This window comes from Rhineura floridana, chromosome 2 (assembly GCF_030035675.1).
Source record: "Rhineura floridana isolate rRhiFlo1 chromosome 2, rRhiFlo1.hap2, whole genome shotgun sequence".
NCBI classification, from domain to species: Eukaryota; Metazoa; Chordata; class Lepidosauria; order Squamata; family Rhineuridae; genus Rhineura; species Rhineura floridana.
The window spans coordinates 208,583,513-208,601,109 of record NC_084481.1 but is presented as its reverse complement, the minus strand read 5'-3'; the positions used below and the strand labels follow the sequence as shown (position 1 = coordinate 208,601,109).

Below are 17,597 nucleotides of genomic sequence, written 5' to 3'. Positions count from 1 at the left end.
TCTGCAAAGATATCCATATCCAAATAGGGTTGGCAACCCCCTGCCAGCAATGCCCTGCCCCTACATGTTAACATCCAAATTTCTTTACAGATTTGACCCTTCACTTCAGAAAGAGGTCTGAGAAATGAGTAAGAAGATTCTCTACCCTTTTCTGTCTCCCCTGTAGGCTGCTATAAACTCACTTAGTCAGCCCACCCAATTCTAGTCAATATAATTGACAGAGAGTGTTCTGAGCCCGTGGTTCTGAAACCCACTTTGCCAGACAGTCAACTCAATCTCTCTGTTTTAATCAGGACTATTTTATTAAACCAGGAAACACAAAGGTATACAAAAACTTAAAGGAAAGCATACAGTCTCTGGGGATGATGAACTGAGGAGGGTGATGATGATGAAGAAGATTGGTAGCAGGTAAATTATATTGTAGGATTGTTGATGAGCTAGATTAAATGGAGGAGAGTTACCTTCTGAGGGAGAAGCTTCTGCAAGAGGCAATTCTGGTAGAGAAGTATCTTCTGCGAGAGAGATAGCTTCTGCGAGAGAGATAGCTTCTGCGAGAGAGATAGCTTCTGCGAGAGAGATAGGTAAAAAAGGAGTGTTGTCCTCTGGTGCTACTAGGCCTGCTGCTAGCTTCACTGATGACTGGAACAAACTGAGGCAGGTTTTTGGAGGGAAAAAATAACTAACCAATTAAAGAGAGGGGTGATGTCACCTGACAGGAAGTTACTGTGAGGCTAGGGGAGCATAGAGACAGCCCTCTAGAATTCCATAACTCTTAACCAAATAAATGTCTTATTTAACACAACAGGAGTATCTCTATATACAATTCTAACCCTGCGGAGGCAGCACAGAGAGAATGCACACATGATTTGGTCTACCGTCATAGGTAGTAGCTTGGGAACAACAACAATTGCAGCCTTGCTGCCCAGTATGTGAATTCTCTTTTACTACTATTGGGGAAGAAACGAACAACAAGGTGCATCATCAGTGGGTTTTAGATGGTTGAGCGGAGAGCATGGAACCACTGTTGTTTCTTCTATAGATGAAAGAGAGTGAGGATAAAGGTAAATTATCCTGGACTCCTGCTGGGAGGAAGGGAGGGATATAAATCAAATAATAAATAAATAAATGAAATGAAATGCCAATAGAAAAACAAAAGATAGTGATGATTTCTTAAATACAATACCGTACCAACCACAACAAGATTCCTATGAGTAAGGCAGAAAATTAAGCTTCCCACAACCAGTCAGGATTCCTAACCGAAACCCAAAACTAAAAAAATCCTGGCAGCCAGTCAGCCAAGGTCACAGAAATCCCCATGCAGCACAGCCTGACTCAGGGGCTACAGTTAGTGCAGAATGCTGAGGCATGATTGCTGACATGAGTGAGACCCTATTAGCATATAATAACTCTGCCCTGAAATCTGCACTGGTTGCTGATTTGCTACCAGGCCAAGTTCAAGGTGTGCTTTCCATGTTACGGGTGTCACATAGTACTTGTTCTGCTCTTGTAAGAAACCGATCCTTTAGTGTGGCAGCACTTATTCCTTGGAACTCCCTGACTATTGACATTAGCAGGTGCCTTCATTGTACTCTTTTTGGCAGCTTCAGACCACTTAATGATTTTTTCTGTCTGTTTTAGCAATTGTGCGGTGCTAAATGCTGTATGATTTTAACTGTATTTTATTGCTTCTTTTATTTCTTACATAGAAATTTCTTACACAGAAATAAAGTCTATAGAATTCAAACTGTAATACAATAAAATACAACATAAGAAATAAAGGAAGCAATAAAAATAAATATCAATTTGAATGTTAAATGCCAACATACCACAGACCACCTGAAGGTAGTCCACGGACCACAGTTTAGGACCCCCTACTATATAAGATATAAAAGAAGCAATACAAATACAATTAAAAATCAATATGAGTACTTGCGTCTTACAGGAGCTGTTTCGCTTCACATCTTCTTGTGTGGTATAAACATTATTTATTTTATTATTATTTCATTATTATTATTTTGTGTGTGTGACACAAATGAGCTTGCCAAAAAAACAACCACCCTGGAAATGCTTCCTGCAGGGGAAGAAATAAAATTATCCCATATTATTATTCCCATATCAATTGGACGGGAGCTATGATGAGAGGTATACTCCAGCAACATCTGGAGGGCGACAAGCTTCCTCGTTGCTTCTGTAACTCTAACCCTGAGTTGTGTGTGGCTTTGCGCCCTTATTGGGGGGGGGGAACTGAGGCCGAGAGACTTCCTCCAGCGCAATCTTAAGTGGGTCCACTTAGCAGTCAGCCCTATTCTTTTCAAGGGGGTTCAGTCCCACCCAGGTAAAGTGCATGCAGGATCGCAGCCTCGAGGGCAGCCCCCATGTGGAGCTCTTGCCGTCGAAGCAGCAGAGCTCTGTGAAGCTCCCCAATCATAGCAGAGTCAACGAGGAGGCCGGTGGGACTCTGGATTTCCTCCCTCCCTTCCAATCTCTCTCCAGTCAGCCACTCAACTCCCCCCATCCAGGAGGAGGGACTGGGATCCAGCCTCTCTGGTTGGCTGGAATCCGGAGGAGGTGGCACAGCTTGTTTCTCCTGCAATGCCTTTCCACTCTCTCAAGGATTCTTCCCCTTTGATCGAGGATTTGATCGAGGGCAGCACTTCTGAGGCAGGCGAGCGTTGTCCCGCCGTGATACGCTCTCCACACAATGTGCATACATGAAAATTTGGAGTGGCACGCATGCGTGCAAAACAAAGACAGGGAGACCCTGGGGGGCAGTTCGTGCCTCTTCTCCCACCCGTCCCCACTGAGGCAAAGGAAGGAGATGTGGAAGCCTGAGGGGATTTGGCTTATACATGTCTGAAAGTTAGAACACGCATGCGTGGCTGGGTGGGAATCCAAAAACTCTGGAGGTCCAGGGACATGGGGGGGTGATCTTACCGAGGTCTGGAGAGCACCCCCAAAGCCAGAGGTCTGGTAACCCTAATACTAGTGCATAGGCAACTGTGGTCAGGCTATCCTGTTCCAGAAACAGCCGCAGTTGTCTTACTAACTGAAGCTGGTAAAAGGTACTCCAAGCCAATAAGGTGCCGGTGGGGGGCTGGAAATTCCTGGGTGGTTGGCAGGGAAGCAAAGTCCTTAGCCGGCAGTCTGGCCATAAATCTGCCAGGTCTAGGAGGAGGGGAGCTGATAAGGGCCAGGCTTGTGCGAAGCGTACTTGCCGAGTCAGGAGTCCAGAAGTGAGGTCAGTAGAGGTCCGGGATCAAGTGCCAAGGGGTCAGTCCGAAAGAGGGTGCCAGAAAACTAGGAACACACAAGCCACGCCTGACGTTGCAGTCAGCAACAAGCTGCAGCCAAGGTGTGCCTTATAAAGAGCAAGGTTGACAGCAGGTGTGAGCCCTCAGCGTTTGGGCCTTAAGGAGACAGGCCTGCCCCTCTTCTGCCTGACCTTCTGCTGTCTACCTTCTGCAGGTGAGGGGGGAGTATCCTGTGCACTGTCTGTGTCTGGCTGCAGGGCCTCTGCTGTATCTGGGGTGCTCTGCAGCTGAGGGGGAGAAGGAGCTGGATTCTCAGCAGGCTCCTCCATGTCTCCTTCTGAGTCTGCTGCTCCTGGGTCTGCTGCTGTTACTCCCGAGTCGTCCTCATCTGAGGAGTCCTCTGACGGGGCCATGACATAAGGTCACCTGGGCGTCTAGCAACAAAGGTGGATCCAGGAACACCACCAGACTATAAACTTACTCTTTCAGAGGGAGCAGGCCAATTATCCAGACTTGGGAATCACCTACTCACAGTGCCAACATATGGCAATAAATATATTGAAGATTTAAATAGCTAATTCAGAGCTACAAAGACCGGCATTTCAGCATAATAAAGTGCTCCTAAAACACAAGCTTTTCCCAATAGCCCCTTAGTATGTCAATAAATATATTAAAGATTTAAATAGCTAACTTTATTTATTTGTTTGTTTATTAGATTTATATCCCTCCTGTCCTCCCAGAAGGAGCCCAGGGCAGCAAACAAAAGCACCAAAAATACTCTAAAACATCATAAAAACAGACTTTAAAACATATTACTATAAAACATCTTTAGAAACATATTAAAACAAAACATCTTTTTAAAAAAGCTTTAGAAACATCTTAAAAGACAATTCCAACACAGACACAGACTGGAACAAAGTCTCTACTTAATAGGTTTGTTGAAAGAAGGAAATCTTTAGTATGCGCCAAAAAGATGACTACTGTCTAATATTTAAGGGGAGGGAATTACAAAGGGTAGGACTAAAGGTCTGTTTTCTATGTTGTGCAGAACAGACTTCCTGATAAGATAGTATCTGCAGGAGGGCCTCACCTGCAGAGCTCAGTGATCGACTGGGTATATAAAGGGCAATATGGTCTTTCAGGTATCCTTGTCTCAAGCTGTATAAGGCTTTGTACACCAAAACCACCATCTTGAACTTGGATCTTACAGAGCTATCCAAACCATTGACTGGGGGTGTTTTCACAGTGCATTTTATTCCTTTATTCTGACTATTTCTTACCTGGTAATTTGCACATTATATTTGATCTTTCATACAATGCACAAGCTAGCTCCAGAATTCTAGTGGAATGTAGTGCAAGTTTAGTGCAAATTTCCTTGATAAATGATACCAGCAATAATCCGTTAGCAAGGCTGGGAACCTGGAAGAAAGCTGGAGGTTTCTGCGTAGCTGCAGCCACTCATGTGACAGGAATCCCAGCATGCAGTGCATTCCCGCCCTTTAGTCAAGCAGGGTTTTTGTTGTTTTTGCCTGACAAATGCTGTACCGATATTCTAGCATTGGTGCAGATAGTAGCAGGACAGAAGCACTACCCTTTTAATCCGTTAAACTAACGCAATCAGCTCCATGTGTGAAAGCAGCCTGGCACTCACAGCAGTGGAAGGTTTAATGGAGCATCATTGCCACTACTGCATCCACAGCTCTGACATTTGTGCCTGCCCAGGAAGAAGATGGGAATCAGGAAAAATATCATTTTGCTCCACCACCTCCCAGGCTGGCATGGTACAAATGCCTGGTTTGGGCCTGCTCCTGTCACGTGATGGCAGCAAGGTCAGCTCAGAATCCAGTGGATCCATGGCTGACCTAGTTCCACCCCCTCACCTCCCTAAAACACCCTGTATCAGGGGGTTCCACTAGCTAATGCTATAAGGGTAAAGCTAGCAATAGCTTCCATGCACTGTTTGGTTGGATGCATTGAAGAGCTCCATACTAGTGGAGCCTGTCAGAGTGAGGGAGGTCTAACTGGAGGGACACCTCCACTTCATCCAAATCTCCACCAGGCAGGTGGATCAGGGGATAAAATTCAAAATTTGCAGACAGTTAAACAATTCTAGCAAAATCTGCTTACAAGATTTAAAATGTTTTGGAGCTACGCTGTTTTCATCAGTCCTGGCTATTGGAACCATTAAATTTAAGATCTCTAAAAATGAAAAACAGAAAACTGCAAAAGTATTAAGAATAGCTGATGATTAATGTTCATGCCCTGAAATCCATTAACATGATTTAAGATTTATGGGTATCCATGTAATTCAGCCCTTAATTTGCAAAAGGAATATTTTTTACACTTTCAAATACTTATTTTCAAATTCTAACATATTACTGAATGTTGAATTTGGGTAAAGTAGTTTTCCATCCTAAACATGAACAAATTGCTTGGCGCTCTCTCCAATAACCTCTGTGCTCTTGTTCTTTTCATAAGCGTATTGGGAAAAGCCTTTCGATTATCTAAGCACTAGAGAAGATGATTTCTTCGTGGATGAGCAAACAACGGTGAAAGTCCCTATGATGAACAAAGACAGCATCTTTGAGACTTACTATGATCAGGATCTGTCCTGTCGGGTGGTGAAGCTCCCCTACAAGGGCAATGCTTCAGCATTATTCATTCTGCCTGACCAAGGAAAACTGAAGCAGGTGGAAGACGCTCTGGGGAAAGACGTTTTGTCAAAATGGTTGCAATCACTGAAACCAGGGTATGTAAGGCTGTAGGGGAAAGAGTGTATGACCTGGAGTGTGTATGTTTGGGTGTGGGTGTATACACACACAGAGTTGCATTTAATGCTAATCCTACTCAGTGCAGACCCACTGTAAGCAGTGGATCAAATTTAGTCATGTCTATTGATTTCAATACATTGTCTCTGAGTCCCATTCTTATAAAAAGACATTAATATCTTCCATTTAAATTGCTTCCTTTTAATAAGTTATTCTCAAACATTTTTAATCTAGCCAAACTGTAAAATCCTATTATTTGTATTCTATATTTTCTGCAAGTGGTATCTCACAGGCCTCTGGTTCTTCTTTCAACAGAGTAATACGTCTATCCCTTCCAAGGATCTCAATCTCTGGCAGCTATGCTCTCAAAGGGATATTAAGAAGAATGGGCATTACTGATGTATTCACAGACCAAGCAGACCTCTCCGGAATTACTGGGAAGCCAGAGCTGAAGGTTTCCAAGGTAGGCTTCTCAAAGTTCATCATGCTGCAAGAAGCATTGTTAGGCATGTTTCTTTGTAGGCCAGAGGTGCCATCCTGTCTAAAAGTTCAAAGAAGTGTCATTTGGGGACTACAGTACTTGCATCTGCCTCCGAGTGTTGCATCACCAATGAAGATTGTCTCCATGTAAAAATAATCAATTTCCACAGTAGCTTTGCCAATGGATGCAATTGCAGCCTCATAGACCCTTGCACAATTTGTCACATGTGGACGGATGCACACCTTTCTATCTTTCCAGAAGTAGTGGAAGCAGTCAGGCAATGGGTGGTAAGGAGGGATAGGCACATATTCTTACTCGAAGGTAAGCGTCCTTTATCTCTGGGCTTTGCCACCCTGGGCTCCTTTGGAAGGAAGGGCAGGCTATAAATTGAATATCTTGCTGGGAGCTCCTTTCAATTAAGCATGCATGCCATAGGAGCTGGTGGGACGGCGTTGGTAGACGTCATGGCTTTCTTGGCTTCCCAAGGCCATCTGCCATTTCTGGTTGAGGAGAGTTGAGGCAGCCAGCAGTTCTGTGTAGTGCGGGCGTAGTGGTGGAACCGATCTAATGCTCCTGCGCCTGCGCCTGCCCTCTAGGGAGCTCCCCACTGCCTTGCCCCTCCCTCCCACCCTTAGTAATAGGCAGCAAAAAGCCAGGTAAGCAACACTACCCTGCCTGCCCCCCAGGTAGCCACAATTACTTCTCTTTTCCTCCGCCTCCCTCCCGACCGTATGTTTAATTCGGATTTTAAAACCCTACTTCAACATGTGGTTGGGAGCAGGAAAGGAAATGCAGCTTCTCCTTCCCCAACCCCCTAATTAAACCCTAATTTTAAGCATCAGGGTGGGCTTCATAATCAATTCAGGGCCTGGATCTGGAATGGGTAGGCCACAGGTTGGAGGAGGGGGTCATGCACAGCTCTATTTATTTTTTATCTATTATTATTATTTTTACCCCGCCCTTTCTCCAAAACTGGAACTCACGGCGGCTTCCAGATAAAAGCACACATATAATTAAAAACATACAAAAGTCTAGATTAAAATCAAATTAAACCATTTACAGTATTAAAACCATTCATACATACAGTTAAAATAATTCAAACTCAGTTTAAAATAATACAGTTAGGCAACAGCAATGCAGCACCCTTCAAGACCTGTCCTTAACAGCTTTCAGTTCCAAAGGCTTGCTGAAATAAAAAAGTCTTTGCTTGCCGACGGAAGGACTGCAAAGAGGGGGCCATTCTTGCTTCCCTAGGAAGGGAGTTCCAAAGCCTCGGGGCAGCCACCGAAAAGGCCCTATCTCGCGTCCCCACTAGTCGTGCTTGTAAGGACGTAGGTATTGAGAGAAGGGCCTCTCCTGAGGATCTCAGGGCCCGGGCAGGCTCATATAGGGAGATACGGTCTGACAGATAGCCTGGACCTAAGCCATATAGGGCTTTATAGGTCATCACCAGCACTTAGAATTGTGTCCAGAAACAGAGTGGCAACCAGTGGAGCTTTTGTAACAGGGGAGTCGTATGGTCCCTGTAACCAGCCCAGTTAACATTCTGGCTGCAGCACGTTGCACCAACTGAAGTTTCTGAACAGTCTTCAGAGGCAGCCCCACGTAGAGCATGTTACAGTAATCTAAACGGGATGTAACTAAGGCATGTGTCACCGTGGCCAGATCAGACGGCTCAAGGAACGGGCGCAGTTGGCGCACTAATCTTAATTGTGCAAAAGCACTCCTGGCCACTGCAGAAACCTGGGCCTCCAAATTTAAAGCTGAGTCCAGGAGCACACCCAAACCGCGAACCTGCATCTTCAGGGGGAGTGTAACCCCATCCAGCACAGGCTGAATCCCTATTCCCTGATTTGCCTTTCAACTGACCAGGAGCACCTCTGTCTTGTCTGGATTAAGCTTCAATTTGTTCGCCCTCATCCAGTCCACCACTGATGACAGACACCGGTTTAAAACCAAGACAGCTTTCTTGGAGTTAGGTGGAAAGGAGAAGTAGAGTTGGGTGTCATCAGCATACTGATGGCACTGAACCCCAAACCCGCGGACAACCTCTCCCAGTGGTTTCATGTAGATGTTAAATAGCATGGGGGACAAAACTGAGACCTGAGGGACCCCACAGGCCAACGGCCAAGGAGTTGAACAGGAATCCCCCAGCACCACTTTCTGGGTTCGTCCCTCCAGGAAGGAATGGAGCCACTGTAAAACAGTGCCCCCAAGTCCCATCCCAGCAAGGCGGCCCAGAAGGATACCATGGTCGATGGTATCGAAAGCCACTGAGAGGTCCAGCAGAACCAAGTGTCATGGCCCCGTCAGAGGACTCCTCAGATGAGGACGACTCGGGAGTAACAGCAGCAGACCCAGGAGCAGCAGGAGACACGGAGGAGCCTCCTGAGAATCCAGCTCCTTCTGCCCCTCAGCTGCAGAGCACCCCAGGGACAGCAGAGGCCCTGCAGCCAGACACAGACAGTGAACAAGATACTCCCCCCTCACCTGCAGAACGTAGACAGCAGAAGGTCAGGCAGAAGAGAGGCAGGCCTGTCTCCTTAAGGCCCAAACACTGAGGGCTCACACCTGCTGTCCATCCTGCTCTTTATAAGGCACACCTTGGCTGCAGCTTGTTGCTGACTGCAACGTCAGGCGTGGCTTTGTGTAGACCTAGTTTCCCTGCAGCATCTCTTTGACTGACCTCCTTGGCAATTGATCCCGGACCTCCACTGACCTCGCTTCTGGACTTCTGACTTGGCAAGTACGCTTCGGATAGGCCTGGCAGATTTACAACCTGACTGCTGGCTAAGGACTTTCCTTCCCTGCCAAAGACCCAGGAATTTCCAGCCCCCCCTGACACTGCTGATGCAGTGTGGAGCTGACACCAACAGGGACACACTCCCCCTGTCCAGTTCTCTGCGTAGGTCGTCCACCAAGGTGACCAAAGCCGTCTCCATCCCATAACCAGGCCTGAAACCAGACTGAAATGGATCTAGATACTCCGTTTCATCCAGGAATCCCTGGACCTGGGAGGCCACCATACGCTCTATTACCTTGCCCAAAAATGGGATATTGGACACTGGCCGATAATTATCCATTATGGAGGGATCCAGGGAGGGCTTTTTCAACAAAGGCCTTACAACTGCCTCCTTTAGGCACACTGGAACTCTGCCTTGTTGTAAAGAGGCAGTGATCACTCCCTTCACCCACTCAGCCAGTCCCTCTCTGGCGCATTGAATGAGCCAGGAAGGGCAGGGGTCTAGAAGACATGTGGTGGCTCTCACCTCTCCAAGGATCCTGTCCACATCCTCGGGCTGTACAAATTGAAAAGAATCCATTATTATTGGACAGGCAGGAGCCAAAGTTACATCCACTGAGACTGTATCAACTATAGCATCCAAGTCGGAACGAATCTGAGTGATTTTATCTGCAAAGTGCAGTGCAAATTCTTGGCAGCGGTCTGTTGAATGGTCTATATTATCCCTACGGGGGCCAAGATGTAAAAGACCTCTGACCACTTGAAACAGCTCTGCTGGACGGCTCCCTGCAGACACAATAGTGGCAGAAAAGAATGCTTTCTTTGCTGCCCGTACTGCCACAGAGTAGGCCTTCAAATAGGCTCTAGCCCGTGTTCGATCAGACTCACTCCGAGTCTTCCACCAACGTCGCGCTAGTCTCCGTCTCATTCGTTTCATCACCACCAGCTCCTTGGTAAACCAGGGGGCTGGTCTGGCTCCACTTCATGAGAGGGGACGCTCAGGAGCGATGGTGTCCACCACCCTGGCCATTTCCCCATTCCAGAGGTCAACCAGAGCTTCGACAGAATCGCCTGCTGAGGTGACAGGAAAATCCCCAAGAGCCATCAGGAAACCATCCGGATCCATCAGCCTCCTGGGGCAGACCATCCTAATCGGTTCCCCACCCCTGCAGAGGTTCTGAGTCCCAGTGAGTCTAAACCCAACCAGGTAGTGGTCTGTCCATGACAACGGAACTACAGAAAGTTCCTCCACACCAAGATCACCATAATCCCCCTGCACACAGAAAACAAGGTCCAGGGTGTGGCCAGCAACATGAGTGGGGCCAGATATTACTTGGGACAGACCCATGGCTGTCATGGAGGCAATAAAGTCCTGAGCCACTCCAGACAGGGCGGCCTCGGCATGGATGTTGAAGTCCCCTAGCACCACAAGCCGAGGGGACTGCAACATCAACCCCGAGACCACCCCGGCTAGCTCAGGAAGGAAGACTGTTGACTGTACCTCCTCATCCAAGTCGTTAATAAAAATGTTAAAGAGCACTGGGCCCAGGACCGAGCCCTGTGGTAACCTACTCTTTACTTCTGCCCAGTTTGAGAAGGAAGCAGTGATAAGCACTCTTTGAGTACGATTCTGGAGCCAACTGTGGATCCACCTGATAGTTGTTCCATCCAGCCCACATTTAGCTAGCTTGCTAATCAGAACATCATGGGGCACTTTGTCAAAAGCTTTGCTGAAGTTGAGATATAGTATGTCCACAGCATCCCCACAGTCTACAAGTGACGTCACCTGATCCAAAAATGAGATAAGGTTAGTTTAGCAGGATTTGTTCTTCATAAGTCCATGTTGTCTCCTAGCAATCACTGCATTGTTTTCAAGGTGCTTACAGATTGACTGCTTTATAATCTGCTCCAGAGTTTTTCCAGAGATTGAGGTTAGGTTGACTGGTCTGTAGTTCCCCGGTTCCTCCTTTTTGCCTTTTGTGAAGATAGGGACAACATTAGCTCTCCTCCAGTCATCTGGCACTTCACCAGTCCTCCATGATTTCACAAAGATAATAGACAGCAGTTCTGAGAGTTCTTCAGCCAATTCTTTCAATACTCTAGGATGCAGCTTATCGGGCCCTGCCGATTTGAACTTGTTTAAAGTGATTAGGTGTTCCTTGACCATTTTGTCTGTCAATCTCAAGCTCCAATCCTGCCCCTTCTACTTCATGTTTCCTGGGAGACCCATAGATCTTTTTTTGGAGAAGACTGAGCCAAAGTAGGAATTGAGCCCTTCTGCCTTTTCTTTGTCATCTGTTATCATTTTTTTATCCTCATTGAGTAGCTGTTCCACCATTTCCTTTCTCTGTCTTTTACTATGCACATACCTGAAGAAAGCTTTTTTGTTGCTTTTAGCATCCCTCCCTAACCTCAGCTCATTCTGAGCTTTAGCCTTCCTGACACCATCCCTTCAATTCCGTGATACCTGCCTGTACTTTTCCTTTGTGGCCTGACCTTCTTTCTGCTTCCTGTATGTGTCCTTTTTTGTTTTCAGGTCATCTCTAAGCTCTTTGTGAAGCCACATTGGCTTCTTCTGCTGTTTTACCCCTTTTTTCCTTGTTGGAATTGCTTCCCGTTGCTCTTTTCGAATTTCCTTTTTTAGAAGGAGGAGGATGCATATCACAAAGGATCATTTGGGAGCAGGGCAGTTCTAGAGACTAATTGTTTCAAGAATATGATGCTGAGAATTGTTTTGGAGAGTGAGAGCAATAGATCAACCAGGCGAGAAATGACCATGTTGCAGTCTCTTAAGTTATTCAAGGAGTAGGTCTGTTTGAAGGACTAGATGTTTGCATAATAAAATCTGAGTCTCTATCTTGCACTAATTCTTGCTTACTTTCTCTGCAGGCTATTCACAAAGCTTATTTAAATGTCCATGAGAATGGCACTGAAGCTGCAGCCACCACCATTGCTGAAGAGGTTCCCATCTCCTTTCCCCTTGAAATGAAATTCAATAGGCCCTTCCTGACTCTAATCATACAAGGGGATTATATTCTGTTCATGACAAAAATTAAAAATCCTGCACAGGCATGATTTCTTATATGCAGCATGCGTGAAGAGATCCAGTCCCTGTCATGCATTCCCAAACTAGTTAAACTCTAAATGAGTCTAAATGTCACAGATTGGGAAGGAAGGATTTGTCACTTTTGGTTCTCTCCGTTTCTCATTTTTCCAATCTTAAATTCAGTTCTCCACATTTCCACAGCAATTTGCAATTTTTTAAAAAGAAATCCTCCTTAAAATTGTGCAGCATTCATGCATACTTTCTCTTAATATATATATTTATCAACTTTCTTTGGTTGGAGAACTTCATCACAAAATTCAGATGAGTGCACATTTCAAAGGATGGCTGTGTTCTGGTTCCCATAATTGTTTCGGAAAGTGCAAATGTGATAGATTCAGCTTTAAATGAAACTGAATCAAATTTCTCACGCATCCCTAATCGCAGATCAAATATCATAGGCAAAAATATTCCATCAAGCTTTCCTATCTCCTGTTACCAATGCAAACATAATACACTTCAGTGGAAGCACATACTTTGCACATTAATCTGCATATAATGGAATTATGTTATTTTACAGGGTGAATCATCTCTAAGATCACAGTCTTGAAAAACAGAATTAATTTCATGTGAGCAACATTCACTGTACTGCAGCCCTCTTTCACCTCACAATGAATTTGTAGAGGTTGGTGTTGTTTGTAAAATCAAATCAAAAGCCTTTTGTTTATGCATGGTTTTGTGTTCTCATGTCGCATGTGACATGATGTGTATTGTGCATGGAGTGTTGCTCTTTGGCACACATAATAAACACCTAGGATGTGCGCCTACTGGATATATTTGTATTCATTTAATATATATGCTGCGTGTAGCACATGATGTCAAGACAAGACATTTGTCTTGACTGTCAAGGTCACTTGGGCATGGAATGATTCTGCTATGTGACCACAGATTCACTGCATTCAAGACATTACTTCTTTAACAGAAACTTTGGTACAAAAGGTAGGAAAAACATGGAAAGAAAAGGGATAGGCTCCTACACCACAAAGAAGAAAAGCAGTTCAACATATTTCAGCAAACGTTTTACTCAAAACTAACAATATGCATGTCTGAAATGAAACAACCAGGTCAGGTCAGCCTTGCATACAGACCACTTGAAGGCTTCTTCCAAAATGCATCCAGAGATGCCTGCCTTGCCTTTTTTCATTTTATCATGTAGCATCTTGCTATAGCAATCAGAGCTCTGAGCACAGTTCTCCTCTCTGTACACTCGAGCAGGAAGGCAAAGGGTAGCCACCATCACCATCCTGTGCTTCTCTCTCCACCATCCTGTGCCCCTCTCTCCCTCTCCCCACTCCCCACTCCCCCCTATCCCTCCCTCCCTCCCTCTCTGCCATCCTCCTCCAGACTGAAGCAGGCGTGTCTGCAGTAAACAGTGCTTCCAGGTGTGAGAGAGCTGCCTGCAGCAGCCACAATCCAGGAGACTAGGAGCCACATTCTGACTACGTAGGAGTATGCCTGCTCCACGCACCCCAAAAGAAGACTTCGTTAAAAGACACTTCTTTCCTGAAGGATTTGTTAACTGGGGTATTACTGTGTCTTCTTCCAGCAAAGTTTGTAAACACTGTACTATGTATACTACTGCCACGAAGATAGTTCCCCCTGCTGTCAGGGAGAATGAGGGTCTTGGGGAAGGAGAGCATCCCCCTGAGGAAGAGGGAAATGAATCTTTAGAAAAGACTCATTCCTTTGGGGATGAGCAGCTATTGCAGCAGAACGTTGAAATAAGACACAAACACCATGAGCTGGGTTGAATTAAGGGCCACTTTACTAAACTTTAAACACAACTTTTTAAACTAAACCTGCAGAAGGCAAACATAGGTGCAGCGGCTGTCTATGAGCAAAACTGCGGAATGACAGCTATAGGGCGACCAGCCCCTAATGGGGCAAGGGCAAGCCATTCTGCCTACCCTCTACCCCAGCCACACCCTGAAAGTGAGTTGGGGGGCCTTTCCACATCACCACCCCATGGAGCCCTACATCTCCAGGCAGATGAGATAAGTTGACCCCAAAGGCAGCACATATCCTGCCCCCCGGGCCCTATAGCCCTGAACTGCAGGCCTCCGGAACCACCAATCACCTCCACAGGTGCCTAAGAGGGCCACCTAGCTGTCCTAATCTGTTCCCCTTCCCACACCTTCCTGCCACAGGAAGGGGACAAATCTCAATTTAGACCCCCTTCATGCCACATCTGAGAACAATGTCTCAAAGGCATCTCCTTCAGGTCTGCCAGAAATATGTTGTTACCCTCATCTGTCCGGTGAATGCTATCGGGCCTATATAGCTCAACCCTAGTGTACTAGATCTCAGGGCGATGTAAGACAAAGCCCCCCAACCCAAGGAGAGCCAATCTAAGCTCCTGGTTGACCTTCTTGCAGGTCCTATTTATGCCCCTCGGATCCCCAAACAGTTCAACCCTACAAGGTAGGATATCAGACAAGACCAAACAAACATGAGGCCAATGTTGCTTGATGTCCCAGAAGTCATGGCATGCCTGTAAACTAAGGGCCTTGCCCTTCAACAAACCAAGATCATCCTCCCGAAGTGAATGACCAGAACATGCAGAACTGTCTGCACCAAAGTTTGCTGGGACAATATGGGTAGAAGCCCATCACAGTGCATCCCCGTTGCCCAACCACTGAACTGTAGCCCATTGGTTAAGCCCCAACTACGAACCAAACTGAGACTTTGCCATCCTATAACCAGCCCAGAAGTCTATACTGTGCCCGCAGAGTAGGATGCACACACAGTCTGATCCCATTCAGCAACCCATCAACAAAAGGAGAACAAATTGCAACCAATTAAACATCAAGGCTTGGAAGCTTGTTGCAAGGCTTAATATACAGTTTATAGGCCCTAAACCTCCACCTACCAATAGCTTGGAGCCGCTCTTGTGAAAAACCTTAGTGACTGAGCCGAAGAGATATGAGGCTGTAATTGACTACCCATTATTAAGGAGCCATCTGCCCCCCTGGTGGGGGTGGGGGAACAAAATACTTGAAATCAATCACTTCATGGATTAATACTATAGTAGAAGCCAACAGAAAGATTATTAAAAGCACATAAAAGAGAGGCAAATAAAATCAATAAATCATTTATTTAAAGTAACATTTTTTTATAACAAAACGTTGATGGAGAATTTTTCTCCATTGGGATCTTTTGCTGGGGGTCCTTAAAAATATTTTAGGACTTAGAACACAGGCTTAAAGCAAAAAGGTAGGCCTTTATTCTTTACAAGCATATGCAGGGTCAGCCTCCTAGAAACATCCAGGAGAGACTGCACTGAGGCACTGTGTGCAGGCTCTTTTTTACAGTACAGTTACAGCATGTGACAGTAGTTCACCAATCCTACAAGTTGTTTCCCTCATAATATCACAGTTCCTCCTTACAGCAATCATTCCAAACCAATCAGAAAGCATAGGCAATTCTACTCCTGATTCCAAGATCCTGTCCATCTTGTTAAGATCACCATTGTTCTGCTGTCTTTTCAAGACTAATGAATTTTGGGGCTAGCTGGGACCAGTTTCTGTCATACACTTACATTCTGCTAGTGTGAATGTTCTTTCATGCATCCCTGTACTTTCATTGTTCTGATCGGCTACGCTGACCCAGGTACACCTGGAGATATTTGAACAGGTTCCGTGAGTTAAGTTTGCCTCAACGTAGGGTGTTTGGGAATGTATGAGCACCCCCAGTTCTATTCCTTTGCCATAGGGGTTCTTATGTCCTTATCCTTTCTCAGAAATCCCATTTCCTTACTTATAAAATACATAGCTCAAGAGAGGGGATTTTATTTAAAACACTTGAGCTTCATTTTGAAGCCACACAGACTAAGGAAAAGACTGGGTGACTCTGGCTAACTAGTATCTTTCAGCCTCAGAGATATAGAGGAGGCAGGCCACCCCAGAGTACCTTTTTCTTAATGAAAACACACTTATAAAGTTATAAATATAATATAACACACTGAATTATTTTAAAATCATTGTGAAATCTCACTGTTTCTCTTCATTAAAACACCTAATACTTGTTACAAACTTTTCCCCCTAGATGGCATTATTGCTTTACCCAAGAATCAAATACCAGCGGTCTCTACTTATTCTCATTAATCACAGCTTTTCCCACATTATATGCTCTTCTAATTCTAACCAATATGCTCTTCTAATTCTAAACAATAGGCTAATTAATACCTGTCATGCACTGGCCAATTTGGCAAGAACATAAGAGTTCAAACTAAGTTTTAATTGTGGATGAGATGGCCGATCTGGCATGCATTACCGAAACCTGGTTGAGCGATCTGGGAGGCATTAATCTCTCCCAGCTGTGCCCACCTGGGTATTCGGTCCAGCATCTGGGTAGATCCGAGGGTCGGGGAGGGGAAATCGCTGTGGTCTATAGAAATTCCATCCCTCTGGTTAGGCACCCTATCCAGGTGGCTAATGGTCTGGAGTGTCTGCACATTACGTTGGGTCAGCGAGACAGACTGGGATTACTGTTGGTGTACCGTCCACCCTGCTGCCCAACAGCCTCCCTAACTGAGCTGACAGAGGTGGTCTCGGATTTGCTGTTGCGATCCCCCAAACTTTTGGTGTTGGGGGACCTCAACATTCATGCCGGGACCGCTTTATCTGGAGCAGCTCAGGACTTCATGACCTCCATGACAGCCATGGGGCTGTCTCAATTTGCTACTGGCCCTACGCATGTGTCGGGGCACACTCTAGACTTGATTTTTGCCACTGGATTAGGGGATGGTGATCTGGGAGTGAGGGATTTTACATCTATTCCTTTGTCATGGACAGATCACCGCCTATTGAGGTTTAGACTCACATTGTTTTCTTCCCTCTGCAAGGGTGGAGGACAAATTAAGATGGTCCGTCCCCAGAGACTAATGGATCCTGAGGGTTTTCAAAAGGTTCTGGGGAATTTTCCGGCTGATAAAACTGACGATCCTGTCGAAACCCTGGTCACTCTGTGGAATACGGAAATGACCCGGGCAGTTGACATGATCGCCCCGGTGCGCCCTCTCCTGTGCAGAACTCAATTGGCTCCCTGGTTCACCTCGGAGCTAAGAGTGATGAAGCAAGAAAGGAGAAGGCTTGAGTGCAAATGGAGGCAAACTCCCGACGGCTGTAATTATGTACTTGTGAAGGTCTCTACTAAGCGCTATGTGAAGGCGGTGAGGGCAGCGAAGAAGCAATACAGTCACCTTGTAACTGCCCAGCGGAACTTTATAAAGTTGTCCGGGGACTTTTATATT

The 17,597-nt window shown here is 45.7% G+C and overlaps 1 protein-coding gene across 6 annotated transcripts in view; it reads left to right on the top strand.

Moving 5' to 3' along the window:
* The window catches only part of LOC133377636 (alpha-1-antitrypsin-like protein GS55-MS), a 39,184-nt gene extending 26,066 nt beyond the window's left edge, over positions 1-13,118 (top strand). For 5 of the 6 annotated variants that reach the window (XM_061612047.1, XM_061612045.1, XM_061612048.1 and 2 more), the window contains 4 exons: positions 806-925; positions 5,730-6,000; positions 6,335-6,482; positions 12,133-13,118. In XM_061612047.1, the coding sequence (XP_061468031.1) occupies positions 806-925; positions 5,730-6,000; positions 6,335-6,482; positions 12,133-12,318 (725 nt within the window). In that variant the 3' untranslated portion in view covers positions 12,319-13,118. The remainder of the gene's footprint in view (positions 1-805; positions 926-5,729; positions 6,001-6,334; positions 6,483-12,132) is intronic. The other variant, XM_061612049.1, reaches the window with a different exon arrangement.
* Positions 13,119-17,597: the final 4,479 nt, after the last annotated feature.